Source organism: Cnephaeus nilssonii (genome assembly GCF_951640355.1).
Source record: "Cnephaeus nilssonii genome assembly, chromosome: 5".
In the NCBI taxonomy this organism is placed as follows: domain Eukaryota; kingdom Metazoa; phylum Chordata; class Mammalia; order Chiroptera; family Vespertilionidae; genus Cnephaeus; species Cnephaeus nilssonii.
The window spans coordinates 29,958,213-29,976,925 of record NC_137076.1 but is presented as its reverse complement, the minus strand read 5'-3'; the positions used below and the strand labels follow the sequence as shown (position 1 = coordinate 29,976,925).

Below are 18,713 nucleotides of genomic sequence, written 5' to 3'. Positions count from 1 at the left end.
AGGTGCATTTCCCCGAGTCACCCCCTGGCTTAGGTGAGCAGCTACTCACCTCCCAGCATCCACGGTCAAGTCCGATGACAACCTTTAATGGGAGGAGAGGCTGAGGGGCCGGAGGCGGGGATGGAGGAAACTGACTACAAGCAGCTTCCGAAGGAACAATTGCTGACTATTTTTAGGTGTGGTTGTTTCTAAAAGGTCTTCTTGGTTGGGTTTCATGTCTTAGTTGTGACAAATGTGCCGTGGTTACAGGAGACGTTAACAATGGGGACAGCTGGATGTGGGTGTAGGAACTCGGGGCTATCTTTCCAGCATTTCTGAAAATCTACAAGTATTCTAAAATAGAGCATTTATTTTTTAAAAAATGTACTCTTATGAGTAGACCAATTAAATGAAAATAAACAAGATTTCCCCTCCCCACCTAAAAAAAAGTCTTTTTAGAGCAACAACCTAAAATATTTCCAGGTGAAACGGGGCACTGGCGGGGCTGCCTGAGGAGCCTGGAGGTGGCACTTCAGGGTTCGGTCAGTTCTTCCCCTCCAGGCTGGAAACGTCTTCATAACAGAGCGCGGACAGCCATGTTGCTGGGGTCGTTGGCCCGCTGTGCCGTTGACAGTCTGTGACTATGGGCGAGTGACTGTCCGTCTGAAACAGGACGAGGAGGGCAGCTCTGTGGTGGCTGGGAGGTGGCCTCGAAGAACACAGCTGTCCGAGGAGAGGGGAACACCCGGCCGCGTCGGGCACCACAGCTGCACCCAGGGAGGCCGTCTCCTGGGCGCTCCTTTGCTCAGTGGCTGTGGAACGACTTCTCAGTGACCCTTGGTTCCTGGACCTGTTGGTGGGTGACAGGTCCTTCATGCCCATTTGGGGAGACTGACCACCGCCAGCACCAGGGGTGAGATGTCCGTCAAATGGTCTCTTTTGGAACATGCACAAGGGTCCGGGTTCCACTGGTGTGGGCACTGCGGGAGGCCGCTGGGAAAGGGCCAGGAGCGTGGGCCCTGCAACAGACGGCTATGTCCAAGGGCCAATCAATGCTCTGAACCTGGATTTCCTCAAAAGCTTGGTACCCCACGTCTGGGCCCCATGCTGGCGCCCCCCCCCCCCCCCCCCCCCGTCCCCAAGGCCTGCACTGCAGGGCTGGTCTAAGATGGAACTTGGGCTTCACTCTGCCCATGTGGACAGGGAGGTTGGCTGACACTTGCTGGGTTCCCTGGGCTCAGAGTCCCCCCAGCGGCCCCTCCTGCATGTCAGAATCCCGGGCCAGCCCTTCCCAGTCCTCCCAAGTCTCGGAGGCGGTTCCAGGGAGACTCGCTGTTCACACGGGGAAAGTGGGGCTGTGGCCGCCCAGGGAAGGTGCCAGCCTCACACTCCTGCCCGGGGGTCCAGGGGTGCAGGGCCATCACCGCCGGTAACGGTAGCGCTTGAAGTGGAACCAGAGCTGGAAGATGCCATTCGCGAACTGGCAGCGAAAGCCGTGGCGATGCGAGTACTCCCACTCGCGGTTGACGATCTTGAAGGCAATGTCCTCATAGGGCGGCCCGGCGTGGAAGCGCAGGGTGGCAAAGTCCTTGTTGTCGGGGCAGGCCTCCAGGAAGTACTCGGGGGTGGAGCGCTTGTCGATGAGGTCGGGGTAGAAGATGTTGAACTTGTAGCCCTGCACGATCTTGGGGGGCGGGTTGTCGAAGTCGTAATGTGTCTGGTTGTACTTGTTCCACTCGAAGCCCGTGTGCACGCGGTTGAAGAAGCGTGGCTTGCGAGGCCGGTACTTGTCAGCCCACAGGTAGGCTTTGCCCGTCAGCGGCATCTCCACGCTGAACTGAGCTTCGTCCTGGCCCATGCCCTCTTTGGCCCGCCGGAAGAAGATGTCCTCTGCACTCTCGCTTGCGTCGCCTGTGGGAGGAGGGAGGCACCAGCGCTTCAGTTTCCTGCCCTCCAGGGTGGTGGCAAGGGCAGCCTGAGCCTCCCCACCGACTAGGCCTCTCACAGAAGAACCGAGGCTCAGGTAAGGCACAGGGAGTGGCAGGCCCTGCCTGCCCAGTGCCCCATCCTCCGCCATCGATGCTCACTGTCCTCCCAGTGTGGGCACCAAACGTACGTATCCCGCTGAGTGGCCAGAGAGCCTGGCGGTTAGAGACCTCCAGGGGACCCCGGGCTGGGCCTTCCTGAGGCTGCTCCTCTTCTGTACCCAGGACCATAGTAGCTCAGGGAGGCTGAGGTGCCCCCTCGGGGAGTAGCATAAGGAGCTCACAGCAGGGCTGGGCATAGGATGTAAAACCAACCACTGCCCTGGCCTGTTGGCTCAGTGGTTAGAGCGTCAGCCTGTGCACTGAAGGGTTGCGGGTGCGATTCCCAGCCAAGGGCACATACCTTTGTGGTTGTAGGTTCAATCCCCAACTCTGGTCAGGGAGTGTGTGGGAGGCAACCAATAGATGTTGTCTCTCTCACAACAATGTTTCTATTTCTCCCCCTCCCCCTCTTTCACTCTCTTTAGAAAAAAAAAAAAAAATCAATGGAAAAAATATCCTCAGGTGAAGACCAACAACAAAAAAACAAAACAACCCCCCGCCCTCTACCCCCGCAAAAAACCACCATCCCTCTATCCTTGGGGCCAGCCGGTCACCAAGTCCAAATGAATGAATGAGTGAGCAGACAAATGGATGGATGCTCATAGGCAGGGAGGGAGGGGACAGAAACAAGATCGCCATCCAGTCCCCTGGTTGGCCGCAGCCTCAGCAGCCTCTTGCCCCAACAGCCCCACAGCACACACCCGATGGCCTCACTGGGTGAATACCTGTGACCTGGAGCTGCTGCCGCGACAGCTGCAAGCGCTGCAGGTCCTCGTCGGGCTCCAGCACGTGGGCGTCCAGGGGCAGCTCATGGGCCGTGAGCAGCCGGGGGCTGTACTTGCCGGCGTCATAGTCGTCCAGGCTCTGCTGGATCAGGTCCTCCTCCATGAGCACGGCCTCCCCCTCGGCTTCCCCCTCTGCCGGTGTGGCCTCCTCTGCCTCAGGCTCCACGGGGCCACCCTCTAAGGAGGGCCCTGGGGGGGTCAGGGCCTGGTCCTCAGGCTCCAGGCTTCAAGGAAAGAAGGCAGGGCTGGGTGAGCGGCTGCCCTGACCCCTCCAGAGGTGTGTGTGGGGTTCATCCTGGGCCCCAGGTGAGGAAGGGGCACTTCTGGGCTGGGCCTACCTGTGGCCAGGAGACGGGGGCTCCTGCTTGAGGATGGGGAACAGCGGCTCGCTCTCCACGCCCTGCTCCTGTTTCAGCTTGTAGAGCTTCTGCCGTAGCACGTCCTGGTGCCGCTCGCGAAGCCTGAAACATGGGCCGGTGGGTCACCCTGACTGGGTGGGGGAGGGGACCCCACCCTCCCTCAGGCTTTCTCATGACCCCTCCTCCTTTTGCTGCTAGGACACAAGAGGTTGAAAGGGCAGTAAGTGGGTACACAAGCTGGGGCTCCAGCCCAGCATGGCCATTCCAGGGTCAAGGCTTTGGCCATAAAAATGGGACTTGAGGTCAGAAACCTCCATGCCTGGGAGGGGCAAGTCCCTGTAGCAGGGTATTCACATGCGGGTGTAACCCTAACACAAGGCTGGGCAGAAAGAGGCGGAGCAGGCAGAGAAGATAAATTTAGAGGCGAGTCCACAGCTAGTGGCAGGCAGGCGCTGTGTTTACACAGCAGTGCCAAGCACGCTGAGAATTTGTACACAGGGTGTGTGGGGCCAGCAGGAGGAGGGGACAGGCAGCCTGGGGGCCTCTTGCGATGCCTGTTAACCCTCAGTGAGACAAAGACCAGGTTCCTGGGAAAGGCTGTAGGGAAGGCCACTGGGGGAGGCCCTGCCTCACTCCCAGGGCCCTGAATCCAGGTGGGAAACGGAGCAGCTCTTCCCGAACACAGCGGGCGCCGTTGGCCAGGGTACTGGTCTGTGGCCCCCAAGATTACCCAGCAGGCCTGATGGAGATGACTCCTGTCCCCCAGGCAAGATCCCAAGAGGGACAAGACCCACCCACCCAGCAGAGTGCCTGGCTGAGGCCTGTTGCCCACTCACCTGGCACGTGCCATGTGGGCACGCAGCTGTTGCAGTAGGCTCTCCCAGTATCCCATGTCCAGGTTGGGGCCCCCGGCCCGGATCTTGCCCTCAATACCCTGGAAGATGACCTGCAGCTGGCTGTACGTCTTCCCTTTGAAGACCAACTGCACATCTGAGCTGACCGAGGTGTTCACGCCCTCTCGTCGCTCGCCTACGGTGAGGCAGGGGCCACTCAACACCAGGCTTGGACCCAGGTACCCAGTCTATCAACCTTGCCCACCACTGCCTTCCCCAAATCACATAGAAGAGCCAAGAGTGTCTGCCTGGTAGCTGACTGTTTGGAATTCAGATTATGCTATGCCAGTCCCAGCTGTGTGATCTTGGGCAAGTGCCTCACCCTCTCTGGGCCTCCGTTTTCCCTTCTATGAAGCCTAGTGAGATCATGCAAGTGAGGACTGTGCTGTGCCTGGCACAGAGGACACTCCGCCACAGCAGGAAAAACTGCTTGTTTCCCAGGCGCTGCGGGAAGTTCTGACACTGCCCCGAGACAAACAGGCCCCTCTGTCCTGCAGGGAAATCTGTTCCAGTATCTATCATGGGCTGCAGGCCCAAGGACACAACCCTTCCCTCTAGACTGAAGGGCCCCTGAGGACAGGGCCAGATACTGCCTGAGCCTACGTGCTTTGGCACACCAGGCTCCTTGTTGTTTACCAAACATGCCCAGCCCCTGCCCCAGGGCCTTTGCACATGGGGTACTTTCCATCAGTAACACCCACCCTCAGCACTCAGCAAGAATGTACCTTCTATCAGGAAGCCTTCCCTGACTACCAGATTGCTCCTTTGCCTGCACACCCAGGATGTGGCTTCCTGAGGGCCGGGACCTCCCTGGGCTTCCCATGGCTGTGAATAAGGAAGTGGGTGACAAGCTCATGCTCCCGCTTGAAAGCAGGATTCAAGAACCACTGTCGTGGACACATGGTCACAGTTGATCAGATAAGTTGAGAGGGACCCACGTCCCTGTAGTCAACCAACCTTGGACCCCGGAATCAGCACCTTCATTTCGTTGTGTACATGAGTCGCCCTTAGCAGCGCTGGCCTCAGTGGTCAACCTACGGGCTGAAAGCCTGCCCTTGGTCTATGGCAGGCCCAGAAATAACACAGGTCCAAAACCAAATTCGGCAACAACCCCCTTACCAGGCCAAGCAGAGCCAAGTTCTGCACTCACTCCAATAGATGGAGCAACCAGTGAAAACTTACAACCCAAACAAACAGCCCTGCTGGTGCTGTTCCCACAGAAGCTAAGAGCTGCTAAGTCATGTTTAAAGGAAGCCATGTCTTAGGCTTGGATGCCACCTGAACAGCCACTGGTAGAGCTTTGGAAACGGGCAGACATGTGGGACGTCCCTGCAGCCTCTGAAAAAACACCCTGCTCAGGAAGTCTACATCCAGCCCCGCTGCCACCAGCCAGAGGGCGAGAGAAGCCTTTCCTGACACACAGGGCATCAAAGAACTACACCTGCCTTCCTCCAGAAGCTACGGCAGGTTGTGCTCCACCAAGATGAGGGCACAAACCACAAAAAAGGGAGATGTGTGCCTGGTCGGCGTGGCTCAGTGGTTGGGCGTCAACCTACAAACCAGGAAGTCACGGTTCAATTCCCCATCAGGGCACATGCCCGGGTTGTGGGCTTGATGCCCAGCGGGGGTTGTGCAGGAGGCAGCCAATCAGCGCTTCTCTCTCGTCATTTATGTTTCTATTTCTCTCTTCCTCTGCCTCCCTCTTAAAAAAAAAAAGGGAGAAAAGGGGCTCCCTCTGATGAAAATGAAGGGAGCCCAGGAGGGTGCTAGGGGCCCCTGTGTTGGGGGTGGGAGAGAAAGGGCCCAGGAACAAGAAAAAGGAGGCCTGATCGGCTTCTCCGTGTGTCTGAGCACTTCCCGATCCAGCTGGAAGGCTGGGGCGGTGGTGGAGTCAGCGCCATACAGGCAGGGGCTATTTCCAGCGTTTGACACTAACTCATTTCTCTCCATGCAGCCCTTATCGTCCCCATGCCAACAAAGGGACAACTGAGCACCCAGGAGGTAGCTGACCAGCCAAGGTTACTGAGCTGCTTGTTGGCTTGGGTTTGCACCCAGAGTCCCGATCATAATTGTTATTCTGTCCCCGGGCCTCCCAGCACCCTTCCAACCAGTTCTACACCCAGTCCCACTGCCACCGCAGGAGATTTCCTGACACGTTTCTGAAAAGAGTTTCTCTTCCTTTCTCCGGAAGTTAGTGCAGGATGTAACTGCTAAGAGGACGTGAGAAACAAAACTCCATTTACAAAAATAAAGGATATTTATCCTTTTCTAAGAGGAAGGAAATTGTCCAGGCCCACATCTGAGCTTCAAATGGCATTTACACAGGCCAGGGGGAGGGGAGGGCTCACGTCCTCAGCCACCAAGTGGGTGACGAAGGATGAAGCTTGGCAACAGGGACGTGAGGTCCACAGAAGCTGGAACGGTTAAAGCCAGTGGCTTTAGGGGCTGGAGGGCGGGCCTGCTGCGGGTGGTCATGAGCTTTGAGAGCAGTGGCTCTCCACCAGGGCATTCTGCCCCCAGGGGACAAGGGGCCATGTCTTTTCCCCTTTGAACGTACACATGGGGTCATTTAGATGAAAAGAAAACTGAGTTAAAGAAGAACACCGGATTGAACAGAGGGGTTGCAGGGGTTTCCCACCAAGCAGAGCTGGGTCCTGCTCTTAAACTGCGTCTTGGGAGAAAACTTGAAACCCAAACAAAAACCCTTCTGGTACTGCTCCCAGGGAAGGCTGCGCTGCCCAGTGATCATTTAAAGGAAGCCCCTTCATCCAGGGAGAGCCCTTAGCCCAGGACTTGTGCTCCCACTGCTCAGTGCTGCCCCCTGGTGGCTCCCACAGAGGCCTCCAGAGGGCTCTGGAGGGTCCAAAGGAAGAAACTGATGTCTGCAGAGCTCCTAAGGTCAGCTTCCTGTGGAATCACCCCCAGTGGCAACCCCCACCAATGCAGATGTGTCCCCATGACAACCCCCACCAATGTGGATATGTCCCCCAAAGCACATCTGTTATCTTTCTGGTCAGCCGGCTTGGGGTCAACGCTGGCCCTGGGTTACCTGGGCCCTTGCCAGAGGCCTCCAGCTTGCGGAGCTTAGAGATCTCATCCTCCGTGATGATGGTCATGTCCCGCCAGAAGTCCACGTTCTTGCCCTGCTCAAGTTCCATGTACACCTGGAGGCGAAGGCACAGAGGGGTGGGGTGAAAGCACGGTCTTGGGGAGGCCAGGGTGTGGGTGATGGGGCCGGGTGGTACCTGGATATCCTCCAGCAGGTCCTCCATGTCAGCCACTGTGAGGCCATTGAGGAAGGTGTAAGGCTCATGCATCTCCACAGCCAGGTCATCGTCCTCGGCGCTGATGTACTTGGCCAGCAGGTCAATGGGCTTGGCCCGTCCATCCCGGATTCGAATCTTGGAGCTGCAGGGAGAAGGAGGCGGTGTCAGAGTCCAGGATGTGACCTCCCTCCCATCATCCTGCCAATGGGGGCGACCAGTGTGGGAACTAGGGTAGGAGCCTAGCTGGCATTGGGTGGTGGTCAGGGAAGGCTTCCTGAAAGAGGAGGCGTCAGGTGGAGAAGTAAGACAGGTGAGGAGAAACAGGCCCTGATAGGCGTGAACACGGGGTCTGAAGAGCAGCGGGTGGCAGTGGAGCCAGAGGGACAGAGAGGACCACTTCTCAATGGACAGGCTGCCTAGGCTGAAAGATCTAGAGCCTCAGTGCTGTGCCCGAGGGGACACACGTCAGAGGCTGACTCTAGTCTAACAAAAGGGGCGCCATGATCAGGAAGGTCCAAGCCCTTGGCCAGGATTGGTGTAGCCGGCAGGGAGAAGCGCAAGAGGGTGGGCTCCGGGTGCAATACACTGGGCCGCAGGCTCAGATACCCATGTGGCCTCAGATAACTCAACCCCCAGGAGCTTCACTTTCCTTCTCTATAAACACAGCTGACGAGCAAACACGCCTGTGGGCTGCAGGTGAAGGGACTAGCAGGTAGTGAGGCCCAGGGCCCAGAACACTCCCACTCAGCTTGTGCAGTTCCGCACATGGAGCCGGTGTCTTCAGGGGTCTCCTCTGCACTCAGCCCAATGGGGGAGTCCACCAGCAACAGGTGTACACGCAAAACCGGGGCTAGTACCAGAAAGGGGCTTGGGGAGCGCCCCCCAAGAACACAATAGGCAAAAACCCTAAGGGTGAGGGGGAGCCGTGGAACAGCGGGTTCTAGGAAGCGTGAATAGCAAGTGCAAAGGCCCTGGGGCAGAAACAAGCTCCATGTGTTTTGGTCCAGAAGCAGGCTGGTGGGTGAAGGGAGGCAATACAGGGTATTGGTGAACCAAGGGTGGTGGTGGGCAGCCCCCCGCAAACCCCCACTTCAGTCACTGCACCGAAGCTTGGCCTGCTGGAGGTGGAAGTTGTCCTCCTGTTCCTCCCACGTCTTGAAGTGCTCCGCCTCCTTCTCCCGTTGCAGCATCTCCAGCTCCTGCTCACGCATGGCCTTTTCCCGTTCCCGCTCCAGCCTGAGCTGCTTCACCTGGGGATGCACACGGAGGATGAGGGCAGGACAGCTGGATGATGCGGGGTGGGGGGGGGGTCTCGTGGGGCCTGCCCTGTGCCCTCTCAGGCCATGGGATCCCCTAGGGTTGGGACTGGGACTATAACCCAGGCCTGGCCCCAGCCCGCCAGACTCTGAGCAGGAGAGGCCACGCTGAGAGGAGCATCTGAGAGTCAAGCCAGAGGCCAGCAGAGCCGATGTGGAGAGGAGCAGCTCGCTGGAGACACTGCCTGAGCCCCTGGATGCAGCTGTGCCTAAAGCCAAGACTTTCCATGTAAGCCAATCAGGTTCTGTTTGACTTAAACAAGGGCAAACCAGCCTTGGAGCCCCTATGAGGGAAAGCTCCTGATCCCATGTGGGCAGGTCAAGAGCACCCCACCTTCTGCAGCTCCAGTCGATTGTCCTCCTGGATCCTCTTGTTCCGCTCCTTCAGCTCTTTCTCCTCCAGGTGGCTGATCCCCTTCTTCTCCAGGGCCTGCCAGGGTCAACACAGGCCCGCTGGGTGAGAGGCCGCCCTTCCACTGCCCTCCCTGGCACTTCCATGAGGAAGCTTTGACACACTCAGGTATAAAGGCCGAAATGAGGGACCACAGCATCTGCTTTAGCTCAGAGGAAGGACCCATCCCAGGGCTCACCTCACTGCCTTCCATTAGAAGACGCCCTCCATCCCCACCTACAAATCAAAGCAATTTTATACAATCCAACCTACAAAGACCCCTCTACTGTCAGTGCGTGTGCTAAAGCACAGAGGAAAGACAGCTGGGCCCACTCCTGCAGGGCTCCTGGGAGTCTTTTGGGACCTGCTGGTTCTTGTGTTTCACATAGAAACCTAGCTGCACCCGCTGTGTGTGGCAAAGTCTTCCCCTGGGGCAAACTCCCCAAGGCCAGGTTGGGCTGAGAAAGACTCACTGGAGAAATGCCTGAACAGGTACGTGCATACCCCAGACTATAGCAAGCTTGTTCATTCGAATTTATTAAGTGCCTACTGTGTGTCAAGCCCTAGGACTGCCCTGTGAAGCTCAGTTTGGCAGGAACTATCCTACTTAATAAAATAGCAATATGCAAATTAACCATCACTCTGCTACACCCACAAGCCACGCCCACCAGCCACACCTGTACCCAATCAGAGTGAGTATGCAAATTAACCCCAACCAAGATGGCTGCCGCCACAGAGAGCAGGAAGGAGACTTGGGTTCCCCCAGCAATGGAGGAAGCCAAGCTTTCGACACACCCTGACCAGCCCAGGCCTCCACTCAAGGATACAAAGTTTCAATTATAGAAGATAAATCGCCCCCAAAATGGCGGCAGCCACGGAGCTGGAGAGAGCAGGCTAGGGTTGCCCCCGGCAACGGAGGAAGCCAAGCTTTCCACCTGCCCTGGCTGGCCTAGGCCTCCACTCCAGGCTACAAAGTTTTAATTATAGAAGATACATAAATTCCAACAGAAATGGCTGCCGCCAAGGAGCGAGCAGGCTTGGCTCCGCTCAAGGCTACAAAGTTTCAATTGTAGAAGATAAATAAATTCCAGATACCAGGGCCTCCGCTTGGGTCACTGGGGGGCATGGCTGGCCTGCAAACCACCACAGGCCCCTCGCCCAGGCCGCTCCACGTCCCAAGGGAACCCCCACCCTGATCCGGGACACCCTTCAGGGCAAACCAGCTGGCCCCCACCCATGCACCAGGCCTCTATCCTATCTAATAAAAGAGTAATATGCAGATTGACCATCACTCCAACATACAAGATCAAGATAGCTGCCCGCATGTGGTCAAAGATCCTGCCCCCATGTGGACACAAGATGGCCACCACAAGATGGCCAGCAGGGGAGGGCAGTTGGGAGGGACCAGGCCTGCAAGGGAGGGCAGTTGGGGGCAATCAAGCCTGCAGGGGAGGGCAGTTAGGGGTGACCAGACCAGCAGAGGAGGGAAGTTGGGGGCAAACAGGCTGGCAGGGGAGCAGTTAGACATCAATCAGGCTGACAGGGCAGTGGTTAGGGGGTGATCAGGCTGCAGGCAGAAGTGGTTAGGGGCAATCAGGAAGGCAGGCAGGTGAACAGTTGGGAGCCAGCAGTCCTGGATTGTGAGAGGGATCCCAGATTGGAGAGGGTGCAGGCTGGGCTGAGGGACACAGGGCCTCTAGTACATTATAAATTAGGGTGTGTATTTAGAAATCATCTTTGCAATGAGACCTTCTTGGGACTGCTTATCTATTTATTATTTTTTTAATCCTCACCCAAGGATATTCTTTCCATTGATTTTTAGAGAGAGTAGAAGGTAGGGTGGGTGGGAGGGGGGAGGGGAGAGAGAGAGAGAGAGAGAGAGAGAGAGAGAGAGAGAGAGAGAGAGGAACATCGATGTGAAAGAGACACATTGATTACTTGCCTCCCACATGCACCCCAACTGGGGCCAGGGATTGAACCTGCAACCCAGGTACGTGCCCTTGACTGGGAATGGAACCTGAGACCCTTTGGTGCACAGGTTGATGTTCTAACCACTGAGCACACCAGCCAGGGCTGGGCCTGTTTATTGTGGTCACTGCTGCACCACAACACCTGCCTTCGTTCTCTCCTCCTGTACTTTGCTAACTTACTTATTACAGTTTGTCTCCCCCATGAGGCTGTTGGCCCCACAGGGATAGTGATTTTTGTCGCCCTCGCTTGTAGATATGTGCCCAGGGTCACAAAGGACCCAGCACCTGGCAGGTGCACAATACTAGTTTGTTAGTAAAGTGCTAGAAACGCAGAGGCAGTGCCCTGATAACGACTACCAGGGCAGCTTGGCTGGTGTCACTCAGTGGCTGAGCATTGCAACCTATGTACCAGAGGTCATGGTTCGATTCCCGGTCAGGGCACATGCCCAGGTTGTGGGCTTGATCCCTAGTGGAGGGCGTGCAGAAGGCAGCTGATCAATGATTCTCATCAACAATGTTTCTATCTCTCTCTCCCTCTCCCTTTCTGTCTGAAATCAATAAAATTTAAAAAAAAGGATACCAAGGGGACCTGGGAGATCAAGGGGGCCAGGAGGGCCTCTCTGAGGAGGGACCATGTCAGCTGAGATCTGGAGGATGAGAAAGAACCAGATGGAAGAGGTAGGGAGTGTTCTAAGGCAGAGGAATGGTGAGTACAAAGGTGCAGGTGAAATGGGCTCTGTGTTCAAGATACTGGTAGAACCCAGCCTGAGCCGAAACCGGTTTGGTTCAGTGGATAGTGCGTCGATCTGTGGACTCAAGAGTCCCAGGTTCGATTCCGGTCAGGGGCATGTACATTGGTTGCGGGCACATCCCCGGTGGGGGGTGTGCAGGAGGCAGCTGGTCGATGTTTCTCTCTCATCGATGTTTCTAGCTCTCTATCCCTCTCCCTTCCTCTCTGTAAAAAATCAATAAAATTAAAAAAAAAAAAAAAAAAAAAGAACCCAGCCTGAGCGTGGGCGATGAGTGGAGCTGCCCCAGCCTCCAACTGTGGCCCCCGCCCTCTCCCCCACCAGTGACGGGTACTGTGTGGGGTTGGACTGTATGTCCACGTCTCAATACCTGGGAGCTGTGAATGTGCCCTTATTTGGAAATAAAGTCTCTGCAGATATAATTAGTTAAGATGAGGTCATACTGGATTAGACTGGGCCCTAATTCAATGTCTGGTGTCCTTATAGGGAGAGGGAAATTTAGACACAGACACAGAGGATGACGTCATATGAAGATACCGACACAGAAGGAAGACAGCTACTGACAACAGAGGCAGAGACTGGAGTGATACAGCCACAAGCCCTGGGTTGCTCCTAGCAACCACCAGAAGCTGGAAGGGATAGGCAAGATCCTTCCCCAGATCTTCCAAAGGGAGGATGGCCCTGCTGACACCTTGATTTCAGACTTTTGGCCTCCGGACGTGAAAGACAAAGTCTGTTGTTTTCAGCTATGCGCCCAAGGCCATGGCGGCAGGTAAATGACCAGTGCGTAATTTTCATCTCAAGAATGAAATGACAGCTCCGAGCTGACAGAGGATAACTGTGGAATCCCACCGTGAGTGCGTGACACTAAGAACCTATTCTCCAGTCACATTGAGGTTAGGCTGGTTTGGGGGTCAAAGCATGCCTGAAATGTTATACTGCAAGAGACAGTTAACAGAGTAAAATCTGGCAAAAACCAGTGTATGTATGTCTGTATAAAATAAATTCTGCATGGCAAAATGCAGTCTGGGAATGTGTGCTGTGAGTGCTAACTAACATCTCTTGAAATTGAAGTTGTAAAAAGTATACAAAGTAAAAACAGTTAAGGCAGGAAAAATTTGGCACAAGCACAGAACTAATCACCAAGCACTTCGTGGCCATGACTGGCTCACCTTGTTCCATATGAAGGTGCCCAGGAGGTTGTTGTCGCCGAAGGGGTTGTCGGTGTTGGTATAGCCCATGTATTCCTCGCCCCAGCCCATCTTCTCCCGCTTTTTCCTCTCCTTGGCCTCCTTCTTGGCCAGGCGCCGGGCCCGCTTCTCCTCAGGCGTCTCGAAGGCCTTCATCAGCTCCTCCTGCTGCTTCCGCTCCTCACGTAGCCGCAGCCGCTCCTGCAAGTCCTGTTGCTGGCTCAGGGCCGCAGCCACGTCCCTCGAGCTCTGGGAGTGGTCCGGGGATGCAGAGCTGGATGAGGAGGAGCAAGAGCGGGTCCTCCGGCGGCGGGCCCAGCGGCCCTGGTGCTGCCACTGCCGCTCATTGCCCGAGTCAGACGGAGAGGACTGGTCCTGTGAGCGCCACTGAGGTGGCTGTGGGCTCCGGCTCTGTCTTCCTCGCCGCTGCCACTGGTCTTCCTCTGAATCCGACCTGGGAAGGAAATCCGAAAGGGTCTGCTCACTGCTCGCTGTTCAGTCATTTGTTCAACATACATTTAGTGAGCGCCTGCTGTATGCCAGGCACTGTTCTAGGTTCTGGGAACATAGCATGACAAAAACATTGATGGTCCCTTCCTTCGTGGGACTCACATCAACAAGGAAACACAGAGTGTGATATGGGACAGTGCTTTGAGCTACAAAGAAATGATGTAAAACTAGGGGACAAAAGGTCAGAGAGGGTCTCCCTGAGGAGGTAACTGGAGGAAGTGGGTGAGGGAGCTATGGGGAGATCTGGGTGGAGGATGACCCAGGCAGAGGGCATAGCACGAGCAAAGGCCTGGGCAACAATTTACTTGGTGTGTTCAGGGAACAGCAAGGAGGCCTGCGTGGCTGGAGCAGAGTAAGCGAGGGGAAGAGTGAGGGGATGAGGAAAGGGAGATGGGCTGGGGCTGGATGGTGCAGGAGCAATGAGTTTGAACCAACGTGGCCGGTTTGGCTCAGAAGTTGACCTTTGAACCCTTTCCCTTCCTCTCTGAAGTCAATAAAAATATATTTTTAAAAAAATGCCGCCGAAACCGGTTTGGCTCAGTGGATAGAGCGTCGGCCTGCGGACTGAAAGGTCCCAGGTTTGATTCCGGTCAAGGGCATGTACCTTGGTTTCAGGCACATTCCCAGTAGGGGGTGTGCAGGAGGCAGCTGGTTGATGTTTCTCTCTCATCAATGTTTCTAGTTTTTTATCCCTCTCCCTTCCTCTCTGTAAAAAATCAATAAAATGTGTTTAAAAAAAAAAAAAAGGGTTTGAACCAGAAGATCTGATCTCTCCAAGGTGACAAGAGAGGGCTTACAGGAGAAGGTGGTGTCTAAACTAGTCATACAGATGGGTAGGAGAAAACTGGAGTAAATCTGGCAGCAATAAAGGGCCAGGGAAGGGCATTGGGAATAGGGAACAGAATGGGCAAGCCCCTCAGGATAGATTCTTTAGTGTTTAGAGGCCTCTGAACGAAGAGAAGAAAAACTAAATCTGTCTTTAGTATGTTAAATGTTCCACCTATTAAGCTCACATCAAAAAATCTGGAGACTTCCAGTCAAGATGGAGGCATAGGTAAACATCATACTCGAATCCTCCAACAACTACATAAAAATACAACTAAACTATAGAACAACCATCATTCAGAAACTCCTGAAATCTAGTTGAATGGAAATCTCTTCCTCTCTCTCTAAAAAATCAATAAAAAAATATTAAAAAAAATACAACGAAATAAATATCTGGAGGTAAATCTTGGCTATGGAGGTCCCCTTCCATAGCCCAACCCCACACCAGCTCCCCGCCACCCCCTGCCCAGGCCTCTCTGAGGAGGGACCATGTCAGCTGAGATCTGGAGGATGAGAAAGAACCAGCCATGGAAGAGGTAGGGAGTCCCCATAATTCTGGCTGTAAAAACCATTGGGGATTGTGGCTGAGTGAGACTGGGGCTGCTGGAGTCCCAGGTCGTTCCTCTTAAAGGGCACATGCCTGGACTTACTTGGAGTCACTCCCTCTGAGCGCCAGCACTGGGGCAGCAGCTTGAAAGGAACCAGGGACATGTGGGGAGGAACTGAATTGTCTGGCATCAGGGCAAGAGTTGGAGGTGGATGCGGTTTTTTTTACCAGGCAAACGTGCTGGCAGAGGCCATGGTTCCCCAGAGTCTACAGGCAGGAGCCATATCTGAGTCTCCATTAACCTGGCTCAAACTGTTTGCCCCACCCTGGTGATTCCCTGAGACCCAGCCCCACTCAACTTGCTGGCCCATCCAAGCATTTCCAGTGGCTTTTTCCATACAGCTGGCCTCTTCTGACTTAGGTTTTGGACTTTCCTAAAATCTCTAAAAGCAGCAGCAGCTGGCCTCTGCATACTTTCTGCCTCTTGCTAAGTGGCCCCAGGCCCGGCTCTCGCAGCAGCCTGCCTTGGTTCACAGCTTGGCCTCTGCTGAACACCTCCAGGCCCAACACAAGTAGCAGCCATCTGCAGATCACTCTGTAACTCACACCAGGTGGCCCCAGGCAGGGCACAGATGGTGGCCAACTTTGCACTTCTGGGAGGTCCCAGAGCCAGTGCACCTGATGGACAGCTTCAGATGATGCTGGATTACAACTACAAACCTACCACCTCCACGAATGACACACTAAAGGGGTGGACTCAGTGAGCACCAAAGCCCCTTTGAAGCAAGTCCTGTTCCATAAGGTTGACTTCTGCACAGCAGCTCCTTTACTGTAGTTGGAGCTGGTCCTTCGAGCTGATTGGACTGGGGGTCAATCCCTTCCAGTGACAGCAACAGCAATCAAGACTCAACTACAACAGGGCAGTGCACACAACCCACACTGGGGCAGAATTTTAGTAATTATTTTATGTGTCATGAGATGAAAGAGGTTGAAAATTCCTGGGGTGAAGGAGTAGGAGACAATGAGTGTCTGTAGAGAAAATCTTGGGTCCCCATGGAAATATTGAGGACACAGGTGAGTAAACTTGGGGGACACATGAGGCAAGAGAATGGCCTGAGTGTCACAGCCTGTTAGGGACTGAGCCAGCACTGGGACCCAGGTCTTGGAGTCAGTCCCCATCACTGTGCTGGAACAAACTCAAGTCAATTCTGGCAAGGTGTCCCATCTCAGAAGAAAAGGACTGTGGTCCCTGGAGCCTAGGAGTCACTGAGTTCTGCACCTGTCATCAACAGCTCTCTCACACCCACCTCCATTAGCAAGTGTTGTCACCTCTACTTCCGAAATCCCACTAAACTCAACCCACTCTCTCATTGTGCCTCCCACAGTCTCCCTCTCCTGAAGGCCACCATCATCTGTTGCCTGGACAACTGTATTGTGCTCCTCCTCCCTGGTGTCACTCCTGCCTACCTCCTCAGTCCGTGCCTTCTTCACGTGAAAGCCAGAGAGTTCTGCAAAGTAAGCCAGACCACGTCACTCCCCTGTTCACAATCCTCCCATGGCCCCGTACTTCCCTACGAATAATGGCCAAACCCTTCACCACGACTAGAACCTGCAGGATCTAATCTCCCATTACCTTTGTGTCCCCTGCCTCGCTTATCGGGCTCCTGGCAGTCCCTCCAAGCACCCCGTGACCTGCCTGAAATACCTCTCGCTTTCCTTCCGCTGCCTGACGTCCATTTCTCCAGAAAGCCCTCACTGGCTAATTCGGGGATCACCCCGCTCCCCAGGGCAGGAGCTGAATCCCCAGAGCTGCTTACGCAGCGACCCCCACCTGCGCTCCCGGCTTCGCCGCCTCCGTCGCCCTTCGTCGTCCCGGCGCCGCCGGTTTCGCCGCCCATGGCTCCCGCTCCGATTTCGGCTTCGACTCCCGCTCCGGCTCCGCCGCCTTCGGCCCCTGCGACCCCTGCGACCCGTTGACCGCGAGCGCGAGCGTGTATCCCGACCCATCAGCTGGGACGATGGCGGCGGCGCAGGCGCAAATATCCGGGGCCTGCGCCGGGGGCTTTCCTCCGCCGCGGCGCGCGCCGGGCTGCCCCGTCCGAGCCTGAGCCGGGAGGTAAGAACCCATCCCGCCACCCTATCCGCGGGGACTCCTGCGCCGTGGAACCTCCCATCTCCTGCAAACGTGGTCCGCGTTACACACCCCAGCCGGACTGTCCGGGACTCGCCCGTCAGGCAGTGCCAGGAGCAGTCCCGTGCGGGTCCTCGTGCCTTAGGACGGGAGGCACCCAGAGCTGTGCGAACCCGGAACTGTTCGTGGGGCGGGGTTCGGAGAGACGGGACCAAGAAGGGGCGGGTTCAGGGGGGAGGTGGAGCCTTGTGGGCGGGGCCAAGAGGAGGCCTCTACCGGGAGCGAGGACTCCTGGCGTGTGTGGGCGGGGAAGCCCCAAGACCATAGGTTCGAGTCCCGACCTCTCAAGATGACAAAGAGTGGGAGCTGGATGGAGACTAAAAAGCCTCAGATGTTGGGCTGACCTTCTATGGGAGTCACCATCATGCTGCACCATTCGTCAATGAATAGTTATGTACTTCAGCGATTAAGCTTTAAAAAAATCTTGGATGACTCTTTTAGTCTCCATTCAACCCATTTTATAGATGGGGAAACTGAGGCTCAGAGAGGGGAAAGTCACTTTAACACCCCTCCCTCGATCCCAAAGAGGTAGCTGCAATTTGAACTGGGTGGTCCAGCTTTGTTCTGTGGGTGCTGGGGATCCATGGGAGGGATAAATGCGGGACTGGCTGTTAAGGGCTGTCCCTAGGGCTGGTGGGTAGGATGAGTCAGGGGATAGGACAGGAGGCTTGGAGATCTGGAGGACCCCAAAGACCTGCTCCGAGCTTTCCCAGCCCACCTGAGGATAGTACTTAACATTTTAAACTAATTCTTTAAATCTTTATCTTAAAATATAGCTTCATAACCACCCTAAATGCTGGCGTTGTATTCTCTACTTGTGCTTGGTACCAAGGTGCCAGGGGGGTGGGGGTGGTCTTCCAAAGGACTCCTTCTAGAATCCCTTATCCTCAAAATAGTTCTGTTTTTCCTTGATCAGTACTATAGAGGCTTTACACGAAATTGCTGTCCCATGCTAGATAACTTTATGCAAATTGTTAAAGAATATATACTATGAAAACAAATTAGTACTTATATTGTAAATATATGCAAAAAAATGTCTTCCAAAAGAAATAACAGAAGACCATCTCTGGCCACCCCGATGACAACCCTGCTTGTCATGGGATATGGGTTGTACCAGTGAGGCCTGGCCCTGAGATCTTCAAAATGCAGATGCATCTGTGAGAGTATTTGCATTTTAATATTTGAATGTAAGGAAAGTACCTTCTAGATTATCGGTGTGTCTAGTTTATATGTGAGCTGAGCCATTCTGCATCTGCATCTATGATTATAACTGGGTTTCCAAGGGCTTACTTACAGACAGGTCTGACTTTCAATGCAGTGCTTCTAAACTGGGAGTCTGGTAGAAATAGTTTCCCTTTAAATGGGGTCCATGTATTGCTCAGTATGAGCCATTTTGGGGAGTGTTTGTTCCTTTGAGCTGGGCTGCAATGATATCAGAAGCTTTTTATTTTTTGTTAATCCTCACCCAAGGATATTTTTCCCATTTATTTTTAGACAGAGTGGAAGGGAGGGGGAGAGACAAAAGACAAACATCATGTGAGAGAGACACATCGATTGGTTGCCTCCCGTATGGGGCCAGGGATGGAGCCTGCAACCAAGGTACATGCCCTACCGGCTAGGGTGATGTCAGAGCTTTTAAAAGTTTTTCGAGGTGA

The 18,713-nt window shown here is 54.8% G+C and overlaps 1 protein-coding gene across 1 annotated transcript; it reads right to left on the bottom strand.

The window, feature by feature from the left end:
• Positions 1–329: 329 nt before the first annotated feature.
• On the bottom strand, positions 330–16,930 carry CACTIN (cactin, spliceosome C complex subunit). Its single transcript, XM_079771790.1, has 10 exons — positions 16,699–16,930; positions 12,968–13,439; positions 9,020–9,115; positions 8,474–8,619; positions 7,349–7,511; positions 7,153–7,267; positions 4,047–4,239; positions 3,190–3,312; positions 2,792–3,075; positions 330–1,890 (listed from the first exon to the last, which is right to left on the bottom strand). The coding sequence occupies exons 1-10, from the start codon at positions 16,872–16,874 to the stop codon at positions 1,400–1,402; spliced, it is 2,259 nt and encodes a 752-aa protein (XP_079627916.1). The 5' UTR covers positions 16,875–16,930; the 3' UTR covers positions 330–1,399.
• Between the last annotated feature and the right edge of the window lie 1,783 nt (positions 16,931–18,713).

Bases quoted from the DNA above. Each gene is read 5' to 3' on its own strand.
- CACTIN (XM_079771790.1), bottom strand. From the start codon at position 16,874: ATGGGTCGGGATACACGCTCGCGCTCGCGGTCAACGGGTCGCAGGGGT. The intron at 9,116-12,967 runs GTGAGCCAGTCA...TGACCCTGGCAG, and splicing joins GCACCTTCATATGGAACAAG to GCCCTGGAGAAGAAGGGGAT. The intron at 4,240-7,152 runs GTAACCCAGGGC...GCCTCACCGTAG, and splicing joins GGCCTCTGGCAAGGGCCCAG to GCGAGCGACGAGAGGGCGTG.